General features: G+C 37.8%; 1 protein-coding gene across 2 annotated transcripts in view; it reads left to right on the top strand.

Annotated features, from left to right (window-relative positions):
• The window catches only part of LOC130858171 (MOB-like protein phocein), a 39,886-nt gene that overhangs the window by 4,004 nt on the left and 17,383 nt on the right, over window positions 1-18,499 (top strand). Inside the window, exons 1-2 of one of the 2 annotated variants that reach the window (XM_057744155.1) lie at window positions 8,544-8,681; window positions 12,857-12,919. In XM_057744155.1, the coding sequence (XP_057600138.1) occupies window positions 8,622-8,681; window positions 12,857-12,919 (123 nt within the window). In that variant the 5' untranslated portion in view covers window positions 8,544-8,621. Of the gene's footprint in view, window positions 1-8,543; window positions 8,682-12,856; window positions 12,920-18,499 lie in introns of those variants that run through there. The other variant, XM_057744157.1, reaches the window with a different exon arrangement.

Below are 18,499 nucleotides of genomic sequence, written 5' to 3'. Positions count from 1 at the left end.
GGATGGGAGAATTCTTTTTGTACCACAGAAATTGTCCTTGTCTAGCAGAAGTTTTAAAAAAGTAACTTTAGATTGTGAGATTGTATTGGGGATTAATAGGGAAAATAATTTTGGCATGAGAGATCCAGGCCAAAAATAAGGGTATTGAGGGTGTGGGCCTATGTGTTTCAGAAAAACATGTCATTTACCTTTTGTTCAACAGGAAAATAGTAAAGAGGTAAAATTGGGACGGATTTTCATGGTAATATTACCATTTTTGAGCTCTTGCCAGGCACTGTTCTAGGCACTTAACTTATTGTTACTTACCTGTGTAATCATAGCAACCCTCTGAGGCATATGTTCTTTGCCTCATAGGTGAAGGATGCAGAGAGAGGTAGAGTGACTTGCTCAAGGTGACATAAAAAAATTTTTTTTGAATTTATTTGGTTGCAACAGGTCTTAGTTGTGGCTTGCAGGCTCTTTAGTTGTGGCATGTGAACTCTTAGTTGTGGCATGTTCCCTGATCAGGGATTGAACCTTCGCCCCCTGCATTGGGAGCTTGGAGTTTTAAACACTACACCACCAGGACGTCCCAAGGTGACATAAATTTTAAGTCATAGGTTGGAATTGAACTCAGGTTTGTCCTTTGCTATTCTACATTAAACATTTTGAAAAGTTGAGAATAAAATTAAAATTACCAGGGAGATACTCAGCTTTGAAAGTATTACCATTATCAAGATTATGACTTTTTTCCTCTATTGCTCCAGAAACTATGCTTTACGAAAAAAGTTATTTTTAAAAATTGGGATTATAATTTTTTTTTTCATTTTTATTTTATTGTGGTAAAAACTCAGAATGAGATATACCTTCTTAACAGATTTTTAAGTGTACACTATAATGTTGTTATCCACAGACACAATGTCATACAGTAGATCTCTAGAGCTTTTTCATCTTACTTAACTGAAACTTTATCCTGTTGACTAGCAGCTCCCAATTTTCCCCTCCCGCTAGTCCCTAGCACCATTCTACTCTGCTTGTATGAGTTTGACTATTTTAGGTATTCCATGTAAGTAGAATGCAGTACTTTGTCCTTCTGTGATTGACTTGACTTAGCTTAAAGTCCTCAAGGTTCATTCCATGTCAAATATTGCAGGATTGCCTTCTTTTTTTAAGGCTGAATAATATTCTATTGTATGTATATACCACATTTTCTCTGTTCATTCATCCAGTAGATGGATATTTAGGCTTCCACATCTTGGCTGTTGTAAATACTGCTACAATTAACATGGAAGTACTAATATCTCTTTGGAATTCTGATTTCAGTTCTTTTATATAAATACTCAGAAGTGAGATTGCTGAATAGAACTATGGTAGTTTTATTTATTTAGTTAGTTTATTTGGCTGCATTGGGTCTTCATTGCTGCACATGGGCTTTCTCTAGTTGCCGAGAGTAGGGGGTACTCTTGGTTGCAGTGCTCGGGCCTCTCATTGAGGTGGCTTCTCTTGTTGGGGAGCACAGGCTCTAGGCGTGAAGCCGTCAGTAGTTGCGGGACCATGGGCTCAGTAGTTGTGATGCATGGGCTTAGTTGCTCCGCAACATGTGGGATCTTCCTGGCCCAGGGATCCAACCCATATCCTTTGCATTGGCTGGTGGATTCTTTTTTTGGTTTTTTTTTCCTTTGGATTTTTTTTTTTTTCTTTAAGAACTTTTATTGAGATTCAGTTGACATACAATAAACTGCATATATTTAAAGTGTACAATTTGATTTTTTTTTTGGTAATGTATATATGGCAATCCCAATCTCCCAATTCATTCCCCCCCAAACCCCCCTGCTTTCCCCACTTGGTGTCCATGTTTGTTCTTTGCATCTGTGTCTCTATTTCTGCCTTGGAAACCAGTTCATTTGTGCTATTTTTCTATATTCTGCATATGTGTTAATATATGATATTTGTTTTTCTGACTAACTTCACTCTGTATGACAGTCTCTAGGTCCATCCATGTCTCTACAAATGTCCCAATTCCGTTCCTTTTTACAGCTGAGTAATATTCCTTTGTACATGTGTACCACATCTCCTTTATCCATTCACCTGTTGATGGACATTTAGGTTGCTTCCATGTCCTGGCTATTGTAAATAGTGCTGGCAGGCAGATTCTTAACTACTGCGCCACTAGGGAAGCCCCTGTAGTTTTATTTGTAACTTTTTAAGGATCCTCCAAACTGTTTCCCATTAATATGGATCATAAGGTTTTATATAATAGAGGTATTAACTTGTCACATTTGCTGCCTAATTTGATGTGCAGTTTTTATTTCTAGCTAGTCAAATCTCATTCTTCTAGTACATTTTTTTCTGTTGGAAATGGAATTCACTGACCCATAATTTTAGTGTATAATATATGTATCTGACTTTTTTTTCTTTTAACCAGTGATTATCCTGTGTCAATGTTATTGGGACACCACTCCTTGCCCCCAAATTTGAGATGTCACTTCTACCATACGTGAAGGTTTTAAATAAACATATTCCTGGATTTTATAGTCTTCCATTGATCTCTCTATTCCATCACAGTGTTTTCAATATAAATATAAACTTTCATATTTAAGTTTGATATCTGATACATCAATTCTTCCCTGTACTCTCAACAATGCACTTACCTGGCTGTAAGCATTTTTAAGCTTCTCAGTAAGGACTGCCAGATTGCTCTCCAGCATGATACCAAGGCATGCCTCATCCGGTAAGTTCATTGCTGTTTTCTCTGTACCCACACCAAAATGGAGTTTTGAACTTTTTATTTATTTATGTGAAGACTAGTTAAATGTTTTTATTTACCCTTAAGCAATCTGTGTGAGAGCTAATCAAACCTAGGCTCTGTGTATAGCACAGGGGACTACTTCACTTCGCTGTACAGTGGAAACTAACACCACATTGTAAAACAACTATACCCCAATTTAAAAAAAAAAAACAAAAAATGTAGGCTCTGGATCCTCTGTTGCTTACATACTAGTTATGTGACATTTGACAAATCATCTAACTCTTCTTAGTTTAAGAATTAACTGTAAAAGGAGGGCACTAGATGTCTCAACATTTTGAGTCAAGCCTATTATTTTTTTCCTTAAACTTTTATTTAAAACTAGATAACGTGTATATAGTTAAAAATTCAAAAGGATATACACTAAAAAGAGTCCTTCCCATCCCTGTGCCCTAGCCACAAAGTTCCATCCCTGGAGGCACTAGTGTTACAGTTTATATTCTTCCTGTCAGGGGAGTTTTAGGTATACATATGTGTTTGTGTGTGTGTATACATATGTATCTTGTGCATATGAAATATATATATGTATTATATATATTCGTTTTTCCTCATAAAAAATAAAATATTCCATACACACCATTTGGCACCTTGCTTTTTTTTTTTGGATTAACAATTTGTCTTTGGAATTAATCTATAAAGTACATAAAAGTTTCATTCTCTTTATAGTGGTATGATGTTTCATTATATGGATGAACCAAAATTTAAGCATTTCCTATTTATGGGTATTTAAAATTCTAAACTTATGCTATTAGAAACACTTCTGCAATAAATAAAATTTGTGCATAAATTTTATATCTGTAACATAAACTGCTAGGCATGTAATTGCTATGTCAAAGGGTATGTGGACTTTAATTATCTATGTACACACACACACACACATCTTCAAGTTGCCCTTCATAGAAGCTCTGTCAATAGTCCTACCAGCAATGTATGAGACTGCTGATTTTTTCCCACTCTCAGAAATACAGTTTTCATTTTGCCAAGATGATAATTTTAATTTATCACTATGAATGAGGGCGAGGATCTCATATTTTTAAAAGACATCTCTTTTCTTTACTGTTAACTGTTCCAATTGATTATTAATATCTATTGCTTGTTTTTCCACTGGGTGACTGGCCTTTTATGATTTGATCTTTATCAGGGAAATTGTTTCTTTGTGATAAATTTTTTCTTTCAGTTTATCATTTTGGGTTTGATTTTGTTTATGCTTTGAATTTGCACGAAGTCATTTGGTATAGCTGAATAAATAAATGTTTTCCATTCTAGTTTCTGGTTATTTCAAACTCTGAAAAGTCTTCTCTAATATTAAAGGTTCTTCCATGGTTTCTTTAGGTCTTTTTATAGCTTTTGGTTTTAAGTTTTTTTTTTTCTGGCTTATCTGGAGATTTTCCTGCTATAAGAGATAAGGAATGGATCCAAACCCTTTCTTCTTATAGATTAAGTGTAGTTCTTTAAGAATTTAGCTGAACTCTTACAAAATGCCCTTTTAGTCTCATTTAGCCTGGAGACTTGACTTGGAAAAAACATCAATCAACGAGTACTTATCTGGCTTGTCATTTCAAAAGGCCAGTTTGTTATAGTATTTTTAAATCTTTTTTTTTTTTTTTTTGACATATGTCAGGCACTGTCTTAGGCACTGGAGATACAGAGTGAATAAAATGGGGGAGGCAGAAGTAAACAACTAAATTAATAGAATAATTTTAGATAGAGATTGGTGTCATCTAGAAAATAAAGGTAGAAAATGCCACTAACTTCATGAAAGACATGAGATGCCCTGTTGAAGAGAGGAAATGATAATTGTGACTCATCTCTTCTGATCACATCTTCCCTTCCTGAAAATTCAGGAATTACTGTATTAATTATCTATTGCGCATAACAAATCATCCCAAACTTAGTGGCTTAAAACAATGGACATCTCACACAGTATCTGTACATCAGAAATTTGGGAGCAGCTTATTTGGGTGGTCCTAGTTTGGGGTCTTTCAATGAGGTTGCCATCATCCAAAGGTTTGACTGGAGTTGGAAATTATACTTCCAAGATAGTCACTCATGCTGGCAAGTTGATGCTTACTTCTGGCAGGAGCTTCAGTTCCACCCCATTGGCTCCCTCATAGGCTACTTGAGGGTCCTCACACATGACAGCTTTCTCACCCAGGGCAGGTGAGTTAAGAGAGCAAGGCAGGAGCCACGTCTTTCATGACCTAACATCGGGAGTCACACAACATCATTTTCATAGTATCCTACTGGTTAAACAGGTCAGCCCTATTCAATGTGAGAGAGAACCTCACAAAGGTGTAAATACCAGGAGATAATAATCACTGGGGGTCATCTTGGCAGCTGGCTGCTGCAATCACTAATTGGTCAAATATTCTAGAGAGAAAAATGAAGTGCCGTGGGAGTTCAGTACCTCACTCATTTGTAGTCAAAGATGTCTAAGTTTGAACTTTATAAATTCAAAATATTTTGTCTATAACAACTTTTATAAAGAGAAATTAATTTTCAAATATGTTGAAAATGTATAAAACTACATATACAACTAATTTGTTCAGCTATGAACGTACATCGCCACACTTTACTGCTGCTTCAATTTTGCTTGGCCTGGAATGAAATCTTCATCTCCTCAGATAAATGCTACCTTATGGCATATTTCATCTGCTTCATGCATCATTCGTGCATCAGCTTTGCTCTTAGACTGGGTTCTCTTAAGCCAAGATGGTTGATGCAGCCCCAGGCTTGAAAAGGTTTGTGGCAGAAAAAAAGAGATCATCTCTTTTAGTATCTCCTCAAGAGCAAGAAAACCTTTCCCCAAAGTGCTCCATCAGATGTCTTTTCACATCTCTTCAGGCTAAAATGGAGTCACATGCTCACTCTTTAACTAAACATTGGCTTAGGCCAACAAGGATTTATCCCTCAGCTAGAGATAGATACTGAGCAAGATCAAAATCTGTTTGCAAAGAACACATATGAAGGGGTATGGATAGCAAGTAGACAACCATCGGGGCTGCTTAAGACTTAAGACACTTTGCTTTGTAGTACAGTAATCTACATATCCTCCTTTCCCAATGATTTTTAAGCCTCATGAGGAAAGGAGATTATACATCTTATTCATGTTTCTCAGTACTTGCTCAGTGACTTACACACAATAAGCATTCACTACTTTACTTGGATTTTAAAACTCCCCAAAGAGAATTTCATATTGGATAGATGGTTTTGAAATTACTTATGATTCTTTGGATTTACAAAATATTTTCTTCTAAAACTTTAAGACTTCCAGGAATATTTACTTTTATACTTTCATACTCTTAAGAGGCAGAGGGAAAGAACTGCTGTGCACTATAGTGTCATTACCAAAAAAACCCCCTATTTTTTAAAAACTTAATTTATTTGGCTGCACCCAGTCTCAGTTGCAGCACATGGGATCTTCATTGCCACATGCAGGATCTTCGTTGAGGCTGCAGGATCTACTTCCCTGACCAGGGATGGAATCCAGGTCCCCTGCTTTGGGAGCACAGAGTCTTAACCACTGTACCACCAGGGAAGACCCCCCTGCCCTCCAAAAAAACCACCTTTTATTTGATGGATTGTTCAAAGTCTTATAGTTAACAAGCAAGAGAATTTAGAAGTCCTGAATCTCAGTTCAGAGTTATTTTCATTTGTCCATATTGCCTTTAAAAAGACTACTCCTTTAACCAAAGTATTCAAGTAACCAATTATTATATGTAACTTATTGCACTGATTATGCTCTTTTTTCCTTCTTCTTTTCCTCTCACCCCCTAAATTAATTGTGGTTATAAAATTGTTTTTGTTTGGAAGTCATAATCTGCAGACTGACAGAGGAATTAAAATGTGAAGGTTATGAGCTAGAAACATTTCAACCATAAAGAACAAGGTTCTTCCTGTGAACAAGGCCAGAATTGACATCACAATGCAACTTGATTAGACTTTTCAAAGAGATAAGTATGTATTTTGTTCCTGAATTTAACACCTAATTATTATTCACTTTTCTTTTGTTCTTTTCAGATGGGCTGAAACAATATTACTTAAATATTATTGTCTGGACTTAGAACATTAAGATGAGCCCCTTCAGCTATAGGTAACTGTTATTTACAGCCAGGGGACTACCACACAATCTGGGAAATTTTAAACGAATCCTTGGAGTAAGTGGGGGTGAGGTTATCCACAGATCTAAGACTCTGCTCTCTACAGACCCACCCATATCTCTCTTAGGAAGGCAACATTTGGGTGCTGCTTGTCTTAGATTTCCACTCTGTTTAGTAAGAGAATTGGTGATTTGCACAGCTGTTTCCATTGCTAGACTCTAAGCAACTTATGGTTAAGGATGGGGCCTTTTCATACTTTACATCAGTGCCAAACACATAGTGGGGCTTAATAAATATTTGCTGAATGAATAAATTTTTTGCCGTCTACGGGGTAGTGATGGAATTGTCCTTACTCTTGAAAAGTTACCAGTCTCTACCTCTTCCGGAAAGAAGTAACCTTACTTAAAGGCAAAGTTTCCGTTGTTAAATGCTCTTGAACAAAATTCCAAGTCAAGACAGTTATTCAGCTTTGCACTCACTCATTTTTTTTTTTTATAGATAGGTTAACTTTATGTGAGAAGGTTGCAAAATATAACAATTCTCATTTTTTAAGTAACTACAAAGACTTTCTTTAGTGTTTTTTTTGTATTATGTGAGTGCATTTCCCCCTCCGTCTCTGCCATCAATTTCAACTCAATTCATAGTGCACTCACTCATTTTAATCAACCTCCCCTCCACTCCTGGCTTCCATCTTTGGAGGCTCCGTTATATCTCTCAGCAGTCTCAACATACCTTCAGGTGTACTTGATGGGATATCTGATGTTTTCCTCTCTTGGAAATCACCCTACTGTACGCACTGTTTACTCTTTTAACTGTCTTCCCATTTGGTAACCTAAGGCCTCCCTCATCCCAGATCAAAAATTAAGGTTTCCGAACAGGAACAACAACAAAAAAGTTTGCCAACACTGCTGTGATTTCATGACTTAAGAGAACACTTAAAGCTTGCAACAAAGGAAATGTGAAATCCTGTAAGATGTACAACTCCCACTGTCTATAAGGGGCATTCATTTTTCTCCTTCTGCTTCTGACTCGCAAAAAATAGAAGCTAACTCTGTCTGCTTAACGCACAATACCAGATGTCTACTCTTATCTCAGATAATTGGCATCTGACTCTCTTATCTACACAAACTCGTCATTGAAAGGTCCTTGGCTTTGAAGTTAGCAGATGGCGAAAATACCATTTGACACTCTAAGCCCGAGTCTGATTTGAAATTGGGTCGATTTCATGCATGGTCTGTGGAATTTTCCCAGACTGCTGGCTTGCACGCCTAGGCATATTTCGGAACAGAATTACGCTTCTCTAGTTATTGGCTTGCACAAGCGTTTACTGAAACGGTCGTCATTGTGCAATCTCTGTCCTTCCAGTGTTAACCAACGTAACAAGGAGATGCACCAACGCGTTACGCCGAGCTTGCACATTCCCGCAGCGGCTCTCCGCGCTGGCCTGCGGACTCCCTCACAGCCACTCTTGTCCTCCGTGGCTGGCTCTGTCGCTCCTCCGCATTGCCACCCGAGAGTCGTCGGCTGTTCCTTCTTCTGTCCCCCTCCCTCCGCCAGCTGGCCCTTTCTGGGACTCCTCCGGTTCCTCCCAACCTGCCCCGCGCGAGCTACGGCTGTGCCGTCAGCAGCCGCCCCTCCCCGGCGCCCCGGCCAACAGCGCCGCTCCGCCCCGCCCCCGCGCAGGCAGCCGTCTCCTACATCCGGGTACCGTCTCCAGCCGCCCAGACTCTGGCACTATGGTCATGGCGGAGGGGACGGCAGTGCTGAGGCGGAACAGGCCGGGCACCAAGGCTCAGGTACTATCTCTGCACGTTTGGTGGAGGTGGGGAGGGGACTCTTGGTGCCGAGCCGCGCCGCACCTGGAAGGTGGATGCCTCTGAGAGGAGGCTGGGCCGGAGCGACAGGCGGGTGGGGGCACTGGTGCCCGGCCTGCTCTTCCGGAGCCTGAGCCCCTAGGTTTGGCTGAGGCGGCGGCGGCGGCGGCGGCCCGCGAGGCCTGCGGAGCTCCGACTGGAGGGTGGGTGTGAGGGGCGCGTGGGGGCCGCCGAGGCCCGGGGCTGCGAGCCTGTCAGCAGCGACTGCTTGTTCTCGCCTCTCTCCTGATCCCCAGCTGACCAGCATCAGAGGGGCGCGGCCGGCCAGGTGGAGACCCCCGGGGTTCCGTGAGGGTCGGGGCTTGCCAGGGTGGGAGGGGTGTAAGCACAGCCCTCGTCCTGGCTTCCAGTTCCTACCTGGCTTGTGACGTGCCCGAGTTCTGCCATCCAGCTTGTCTAACCGGATCCAGGAGTGGATAATTTACTTTATCCTCCTGCTGTTTGCCTTTGACCACTTCTCGCCGTAGCTGTTCTCTGGTCCAGCAAGTTTTCATCCTCAGGCTGTGACTTGTTAGATGTCATTCCTTGTGAATTTCCTAGATATTGTGTGTGAAGCATAGGGAGTGAACTGATTATAATTTTATCAGCTTTTAGTAGGGCAGTACTTGGGGTGAGTTGGTGCTTATTTCAGTATTGATTCTTGGGATTTGCAGAAGACGGGATGCTTCACATTCGTAATAAAAATCAGAGACATTCAGACCTCATCTGATTAATCTGCCAGGTGAAGTGGCTTACTATTGAGTATATATTCCAAAATCAGAAGAGATGTGTTAAAATGTAATTTTAAATAAAGAGATAAGCTGGGGAAGGGGGTACCAGAAACAACTGTGGAGCTATGACCGTATGCCAGAGAACAGATTTTAGTGTCTTGCACACAATTTTGGAAAGTGTGTTCTTTCAAAGGGAACTTTTAGATCCAGACACATTCCCAGATCCATGTCACAGATAAGGAAACTGAAGCCCAGAGATTAGACTGCATTTGCTCAAGGTTACACAGTCTCCAGATAAGATTCTTAGTTCACTAGTGACTTTTTCTTTTTAACAAGTTGCTGGTAGTACTGAATTTTAGAGAGTTTAGTTTGAAAGCCTTTTTTTTATAGTCACGTATCAGTTTTATTGGCAATTTTGTGGTCATACTACTTGGAATTTATATATCATTTATATATTATTTATGCTTTCTTTTTAATGTTTCCAAAGTTTTTCTTTATAAATGACCTTTTCTCAGATACCTTTAATTCTTATTCTGTGGAAACATCGTTTCTGATTCTTTTAAATGATCAACTTTTATATTTTTATATTCAGAAGCGGACTTTTGTACTCACATTATGAGAATAATCCATTTTTACTTATTCAAAAGTACTTAATTTAAAAAAAGTAAATTTATTTATTTTTATTTTTGGCTGCATTGGGTCTTAATTTCTCTGCTCCGGGCTTCTCTAGCTGCGGCGAGTGGGGGCTAATCTTTGTTGCGGTGGTTTCTCTTGTTGCAGAGCACTGGCTATAAGTGCGCAGGCTTTGATAGTTGTGGCACATGGGCTCAATAATTGTGGCTAGTGGGCCCTAGAGCGCAGGCTCAGTAGTTGTGGCACACGGGCTTACTTGCTCCGAGGAATCTTCCTGGACCAGGGATCGAACCCATGTTCCCTGCTTTGGCAGGAGGATTCTTAACCACTCTGCCACCTGGGAAGTCTAAAAATTCTTAATTTTGAAAGGTTAGCGAATCATAGATTTTAACTCAGTATTATAACACACCTGTTTGCTATGTTGTTATCAGTAAGTCCCATATAAGAAAACTCCTTTGCTTTTTTCCACGTTGTGGTAGATCAAAGTTGTTAAATAAAATGTAACAGAAAAGATTAGGATTTTAAAAAAAGGACTACTTAAGCAGCATTCTGTTGTATCGCTTGTCTGTCACATTGATTTCCTTCAGTGAAATGAGTCTATTTTAAATTGATTTATTTAGAACTGTAATAAAGTAGGTAGAGTATCTTCCTGTTTATTTTTTTTAATTGGTTGGATTGGGTTATAAGCACACATAGTTAATTTTCAATAGATATTTACCTGAATTAGATGAGAACGTTCATTACGCTGGAGTTTTGGCTCCTCTTTTAAGTGTTGAAAGTATATCACAGTTACGGTGAGGCAAAACATTTAATTCCCAATTAACTTTTTTATATCTTGTCTGTGTATTACTGTATGTGTCTTCTAATATTTTAAAAGTAAAATATTCTACAAACTATCTTGATTTTTTTTAAATGAATGAGTAGGCAAAGTATTAATAGAAACATTTTTCACTACAAATCAGAAAGAATTTTAAAACTACTTTCTAATAATATGTAGATGATGTCTAGGAAGAGACATCCTAGAACAATTTCCAGAAAGTTGTTTTTATTTCTTGACATTTTAAAATAAAAGTTAGTTCATTTTCATTCAGATAAGACAACTATTAAAAAAAAGATATGAAATGTTTAAGATACTCAAAAAGGTATATGTTACCCATCACCTACTCTCAGAACTAGGACATTACTAATATAGTTAAATCCCTCTGTATCACATTCTTCTGTCTTCTATCCACTCCAGCCAATAACAGTGATTATCTTTCCTTTTCTTTCCTTTATACTTTTATTATATATGCATTGTATTCATAAGTATGTTTTGTACTTTCTTAAACTTTTATTTATGTGTTGTCATACACTGTATTCTCCAGTTTGCTCCAATTTTTGCTCATGGCCTTTGGAGACTTGCCCATGTTGATTGATACAGGGTTATAAAATGTTGTTTTACCACCACCTTTCTCCAGACATTTATTGAGTACAATGTGCTGGACATTGCACACCTACAAAGGACGTATAGGTAAACCGCTGAAAAGCAGTCAAATGGAAAGGTTCTTAACCACTTAGGGGAATGTCTATGAACTGAACTATCTATAGAGAAATTCAGAACCAGTGCAAGGGTCTGAATATTCCCATTAAAAGGAGGTTTTTTATTTAGATGACTACTTTTTTGATGGAGCTCATATTTTAATTTAGAAATTTGAAACACCATTTGGAATAGGAATTATAATTTATAATGTCTGTCTTAAATAATACTTATTGGAGTAGTAACTACTACTAACTCTAGCTATTCTTTTTGGGTAGAAACTGATTCAGTTTTTTTACTGCCTGGAGTTTTTTTGGTTTTTTGTTTTTTAATTATCATCTAACTTTTTATTTTCTTCCAAATCAATATTTAATAATTTCTTTTCCAACACTGTTGAAGTGATAATTTTACCATAGGTTAAATTCCATGACATACGCCTCTGTTTCTAAATGTTGTCTTCTGTTTCATTGATCAAATAACCTGTTTCCACAGAAGCATCACATTATTTTAATTAATATTGCCTCGTAGTATGTTTTGATATGTGGTAAGGCAAGAACCTCAATACTCTTCTTTCTTAAAAATTTTTTGTTCTGGTCCAATTTTTTCAACCAGATGAACTTAAAGTCAGCTTATTAGTTTTCCTTTTATTTATTTTTATTTTTTCATTTTACTTATTGACTGCGTTGGGGATCTTCGTTGCTGCGCGTGGGATTTCTCTAGTTGCAGCTAGTGGGGACTACTCTTCGTTGTGATGCACGGACTTCTTATTGTGGTGGCTTCTCTTGTTGTGGAGCACAGGATCAAGGCACACAGGCTTCAGTAGTTGTGGCACATAGGCTCAGTAGTTATGTTTTGCTGGCTGGAGTTATGTTTTTTTTTTTGTTTTTTGTTTTTTTTTTATTATAACTTTTAGGAAAATATTTAACCACCATAAACAAAAAAGTGATAGACTTATCAATTAAGTAATACATGAAAGGTTTATGGAGCCATATTTGAGGGATTTGTAGTTGAAAAAAATGTAACTTATAGTTCAATTAAATAAAATCTTGGTGTTCATTTAAAACATTGAACAAATTTACTTTAACTTATTCACTAATAATCACATTGCTTGCCACATGAGGGCTTTTCTTCTCTGGTAATAACTTTGGATCTTTATTAAGAATTGAAGTTAATCTTAATATTATTGCATCTCCTTTGTAACTTTGTATGTGCTTTAACCAAGAAATTTTTTTTTATAGGATTTCTATAATTGGCCTGATGAATCCTTTGATGAAATGGACAGTACACTAGCTGTTCAGCAGGTAATAGCAATAGTTTCTTTTGCAACTCCAATAATCTAAGCATTTTATCTCCCTTGACATAGTTAAATATTCCTGTGTCTTTGAGCACAAACCAGAATCCATGGAATTAATGGGATGCCTGTTTGAAACTGTTATCAAATTTCATTTTGTTTTAAGATGGCATATTAAGCTATAATCAAACTTGAAAACATTTTATTATCTGTTAATATGTACCAAATTAGGGTATCAAATTTGATTTTAGAATGAATTTAATTCAAAATTAATTGAATGCTAAATTAGAATAATGTAAGTAGAAAGAAATAGCATACTTATTTGGTGATTGAACACTTGAGAGCTTGTGTCTAAGCTTTACACTTTTTTATAATTTTAGTTACTACTACTACTTTTTTTTTTTTTCCTTGGCCCTTTTTTGGCCCTGCTGCACTGCTTGCAGATCTTAGTTCCCTGACCAGGTATTGAACCTGGTGCCCTGGAAGTGAGAGCACCAAGTCCTAACCATTGGAACGCCAGGGAATTCCCATAGTTACAACTACTGCTTCTTAATTTTTGTCCCTCTCCAATATATGCCACTATCAGATAGCACACTAAGGCAGTGATTATCAAGGAGGTAAGCTTTTGTAGCATGTTTGGTTTGAAAAGCCCCTTAGGGAGAGTCTTAAACATTCTTACTGAGAATCACATTGTTGGGTTTTTTAAAAAAAAGAAGAGAAAGAAAGTGATGGTTCTTCCCAAATGAATAAAATCTGGAATCGGGGCGGGGGGGGGGGCAGAGTTTCCATAGCTAATTCTTACAAATTGCATTAAGGTGTTAATAAAAGGATAGCTGAAATTGGTGTGTGCTAGTATATTGGATGAGGCTGTTTAATTTTGATAGCTAGATAATTAAAGTAGATAGCTATTTGGATTTATTGTGTTATTTGAAGATCTTGGAAAACAAAAATACAGTTGAATTCTTTGAGCATTAAAAACTCAATTTAGGGAATACCCTCGAGGTCCAGTGGTTAGAACTCTGGTCCAGTGGTTAGAACTCTGCACTCCCACTGCAGGTGGCATGGGTTTGATCCCTGGTTGGGGAACTAACATCCCACAAGTCATGCTGTTCAGCTTTAAAAACAAACAAACACAAAAGAACTCCAATTTATAATCTTAACAGAAACATTAAAAACCTTTAGAATGGATTCAGTGTAATATTTAGATACTTAGCATAGGAAATGGAAGAGTATAGATGAAGGAATGGCTTCTCTCATTGCCTTTTTTTTTTTTTTAAACTGGGGTGTAGTTGTTTTACAGTGTTGTGTTAGTTTGGCCTTTCTTATTTTTGGCTGCATTGGGTCTTCGTTGCTGTGCACAGGCTTTTCTCTAGTTGTGGAGAGCAGGGGCTACTCTTTGGTGCGGTGCGCTGATGTCTCATTGCGGTGGCTTCTCTTGGTACGGAGCACGGGCTCTAGGCGCATGGGCTTCAGTAGTTGTGGCATGTAGACTCAGTAGTTGTGGTGCACAGGCTTAATTGCTTCATGGCATGTGGGATCTTCCCAGCCCAGGGATCAAACCCACGACCCCTGCATTGGCAGGCGGATTCTTAACCACTGCGCCACCAGGGAAGCCCTCACTCATTGCCTTTTAAGAGTGTGTTGTTCAATCAGCAAATATTTAATGGGCTAATAAACAGATGGGCCTTGTGGAGGATACAGAAATATAAACCTGGAGCTCTATACCTGGAAATTGGCAAAAATTAAGAGGAAAAATGTGCAGATATTTTTCCCTTTAAAAATGACATGATACTTTGTGGAATTCGTTTATTAGTCCTAACAATTTTTTTGTGGAATCTTTTGAGTTTTCTACATGTGAAATTATTTCATATACTAACAGCTAAATTTACTTCTTTTCCAGTATGGATGTCTTTTATTTCTTTTTCTTGCCTAATTGTTCTGGCTGGAATTTGCAATACTGATTTGTTTTAAAATATATTTATTTATTTATTTATTTATTTGGTCTGTGCCAGGTCTCAGTTGCGGCGTGCAGGATCTTTGTTGCAGCATATGGGATCTTCAGTTGTGGCATGCATGTGGGATCTAGTTCCCTGACCAGGGATCAAACCCAGGCCCCCTGCATTGGGAGCTTAGCCACTGGACCACCAGGGAAGTCCCTGCAATACTATTTTGAATAGAAGTGGCAACAGCTGCCATCCTTATCTTGTTCCTGATCTTAGCAGAAAGCTTTCAGTCTTACACATTGACAGTGATATTTGCTGTGGCTTTTTCATATTTGTCCTTTGTTACGTTGAGTTAGTTTCTCTTATTTCTGATTGGCTGAGTGTTTTTATCATAAAAAGGTGTTGAATTTTATCAAATGCTTTTTCTGCACCATTTGAGATGATTGTGTATTCTTTTCCCTTCATTCTGTTAACATGGTGTATTATATTGATCAATTTTTGTATGTTGAACTATCCTTGCATTCTGGGAATAAATCCCATTTGATCATGGTGTACAGTCATTTTAATTTGCTGCTGAGTTTAGTTTGCTAGGATTTTTGCATCGGGGTTCGTAAGGGATATTGGTTTCTAGTTTTCTTAGAGTATCTTTTTCTGGCTTTGATATCAGGAGTGCTGCTGCAGTGGAGTTAGGAAGTATGCCCTTGTCTTCAATTTTTTGGATGAGTTTGAAAAGGATTGGTATTAGTTCTTTAAATATGCAGTAAAATTCACCAGTGAAGCTATCAGGTCCAGAGCTTTTCTTTGGTTGCACAACATTGTGAATGCAAGTAAGCCACAGAACTGTATGCTTAAAATGGTTAAAATAACTATCATTTCCACATTGAATGGTTTTGACATCCTTGTCAAAAATCATTTGATGGTATATGTGAGGTTTATTTCTGGTTCCTCTGTTCAATTCCATTGATCTATATGTCTATCCTTATGTCAGTACTGCATGGTTTGTTGTTGTTGTTTGACCGCACAGCATGGGGGAATCTTAGTTCTCTGAACTAGCAATCGAACCTATGCCCCCTGCAGTGGAAGTGGGGAGTTCTAACCAGTAGACCACCAGGGAATTCCCAGTACTGCACTTTTTTGACTACTATAACTTTGTAGTAAGTCTTGAAATTGGGAAGTGTGCATCCTCCAACTTAGGTTTTCTTTTCAAGATTATTTTGGCTATTTGGTGCCCCTTACAATTACATATAAATTTGAAAATCAGCTTTTCCATTTCTGCAAAAAAGACTGTTGGAATTTTGATAGAGATTGCACAGAATCTGTAGATTGCTTTAGGTAGTATTGATAACAATGTTAAGTTTTCTACTTATGCAAGTTTTGAAGTTTTCAGTATGCAAGTATTTAATCACCTGATTTAAATTTATTCCTATGTATTTTATTCCTTCATATACTATTGTAAATGGAGTTGCTTTCTTTTTTTTCTAATTTTTATTATTTTTTAATTGAAGTATATTTGATTTACAATGTTTTGGGTGTACAGCAATGTGTTATATATAGATGTAGACATATCAATATATAGGAGTTGCTTTCTTAGTTTCCTTTTTGAATTGTTCACTGAAGGTGTATAGAAACAACTGATTTTTGTGTATTGATCTGGTATTTTGCTACTTCACTGAATTAATTTATTAGCTTTATGAGCTTTTCTGTGGATTCTTTGGAGTTTCTGCATATAGGATCATGTCATCTGTGCCTTTTATTTATTTTTTTCTTTTCTAATTGTTCTGGCTAGAATTTAAGTACAGTGTGTGAATAGGAATGGTGAAAGCAGCAGGCATCCTTGTCTCACTCCTATTTTTTGGGCAGTGGGGGGGTGGGCCATGCTGCACGGCTTGTGGGATGTTAGTTCCCTGACCAAGGATTGAACCTGGCCCTCAGTAGTAAAAGTGCAGAATCCTAACCACTGGGCCACCAGGGAATTCCTTCATTTCTGATTTTAAGGGAAACCTTTCAATCTTTCACCATTAAGTATGATGTTGCCTGTGGGTTTTTCATAAATGCGCTTCATCATATTGAGGAAATTCTCTCCTGTACGTAGTTGTCTGTGTTTTTATCATGAAGGGTGTTGGATTTTGTCAGATGCCTTTTCTGCATTAATTGATATGATTGTGTTTTTTCCCTTTGTATATTAATATAGTGTATTACATTGGTTAATTTTTTTTTTTTAATGTTGAACTACCTTTCATTCCTTGCAGCTTTCTTTTGATTCATGTTTGTATGGTATATTTTTTTCCACTTTTTTACTTTTAACCTACCTATATCATTATATTCAAAGTAAGTTTCTTAGTTGGGTCATATTTCTTTGTTCTTTCTGACAATCCTTGTCTTTTAACTAGTGTATTTAGGCCATTTAATTATTTATTTATTTATTTATTTATGGCTACCTCAGGTCTTAGTTGCGGCACACGGAATCTTCTTTGTGGCATGCAGATTTCTCTCTAGTTGCGGTGCTTGGGCTCCAGAGCGTGTGGGCTCTGTAGTTGCAGCACACAGGCTCTCTGGTTGTGGCTCGAGTGCTCAGTACTTGCAGCATGCAGGCTTAGTTGCCCTGCAGCATGTGGGATCTTTGTTCCCTGAGCAGGGACTGAACCTGCATCCCTGCATTGGAAGGTGGATTCTTCTTTTCTTTTTTTTGGGCTACATTGGGGTCTTCATTGTTGTGCGCAGATTTTTTCTAGTTGAGGTGAGTGGGGGCTACTCTTCTTTGGAGTGCAAGGGCCTTCTCATTGCGGTGGCTTCTCTTGTTGTGGAGCATGAGCTCTAGGCATGCGGGCTTCAGTAGTTGCAGCATGAGGGCTCAGTGGTTTCAGCACGAGGGCCCGTAGAGCTCCTGGGCTTCAGTAGTTGCAGCGTGTGGGCTCAGTAGTTGTGGTGCACGGGCTTAGTTGCTCTGCAGCACATGGGATCTTCCCTGACTAGGAATAGAAACCATGTCCCCTGCGTTGCAGGCAGATTCTTAACCACTGCACCCCCAGGGAAGTCCCTAGGCCATTTACTGTTAATGTAGTTATTGATAGATATGTTTAGATTTAGAGTTACCATTTCATTACTTGTTCTTAGTTTGTCTCTTTTTTGTTTGTTTCCCTTTTCTGCCTTTTAAGGGTTATTTGAGCATTTTTAGTATTCTATTTTAATTTATTCTAATTTTGACTGTATCTCATATAATTTTTTTGATGATTGCTCTTGAGATTACTAAGTACATGCTTAACTTTTCACAGTCTGTTTAGAGTCAATAGTTTACTGCTTTGATTGAAATGTAGAAACAATCATCATTTAGACCCCTTTACCCTCCTCCTGTACGCTATGGTTGTCTATATTTCATCTACATACATTGAAAAGCCCGTCAGACAATATTAGATTTTTTTGCTCTCATCTACCAGACATATTTTAAAGATCAAGAGGAGAGTGGTCTAATATATATTTATACCTAAATACTAATATAATTGCTGTTGCTCCTGATTTTCTTAGTTTCTTTCTGGTATTATTTTTTTCCTTTTAGCTGAAGAACTTCCTTTAGCAGTTCTTTTAGAGCCATCTGCTGGCTAGGAGTTCGCCTTAGTTTTCTTTCATCTGAAAAATATCTTTATCTTAAT

The sequence above is a fragment of the Hippopotamus amphibius genome, chromosome 8 (genome assembly GCF_030028045.1).
Source record: "Hippopotamus amphibius kiboko isolate mHipAmp2 chromosome 8, mHipAmp2.hap2, whole genome shotgun sequence".
Lineage (NCBI taxonomy): Eukaryota > Metazoa > Chordata > Mammalia > Artiodactyla > Hippopotamidae > Hippopotamus > Hippopotamus amphibius.
The sequence above is the reverse complement of the archived record's forward strand: the minus strand, read 5'-3'. Positions and strand labels throughout refer to the sequence as shown.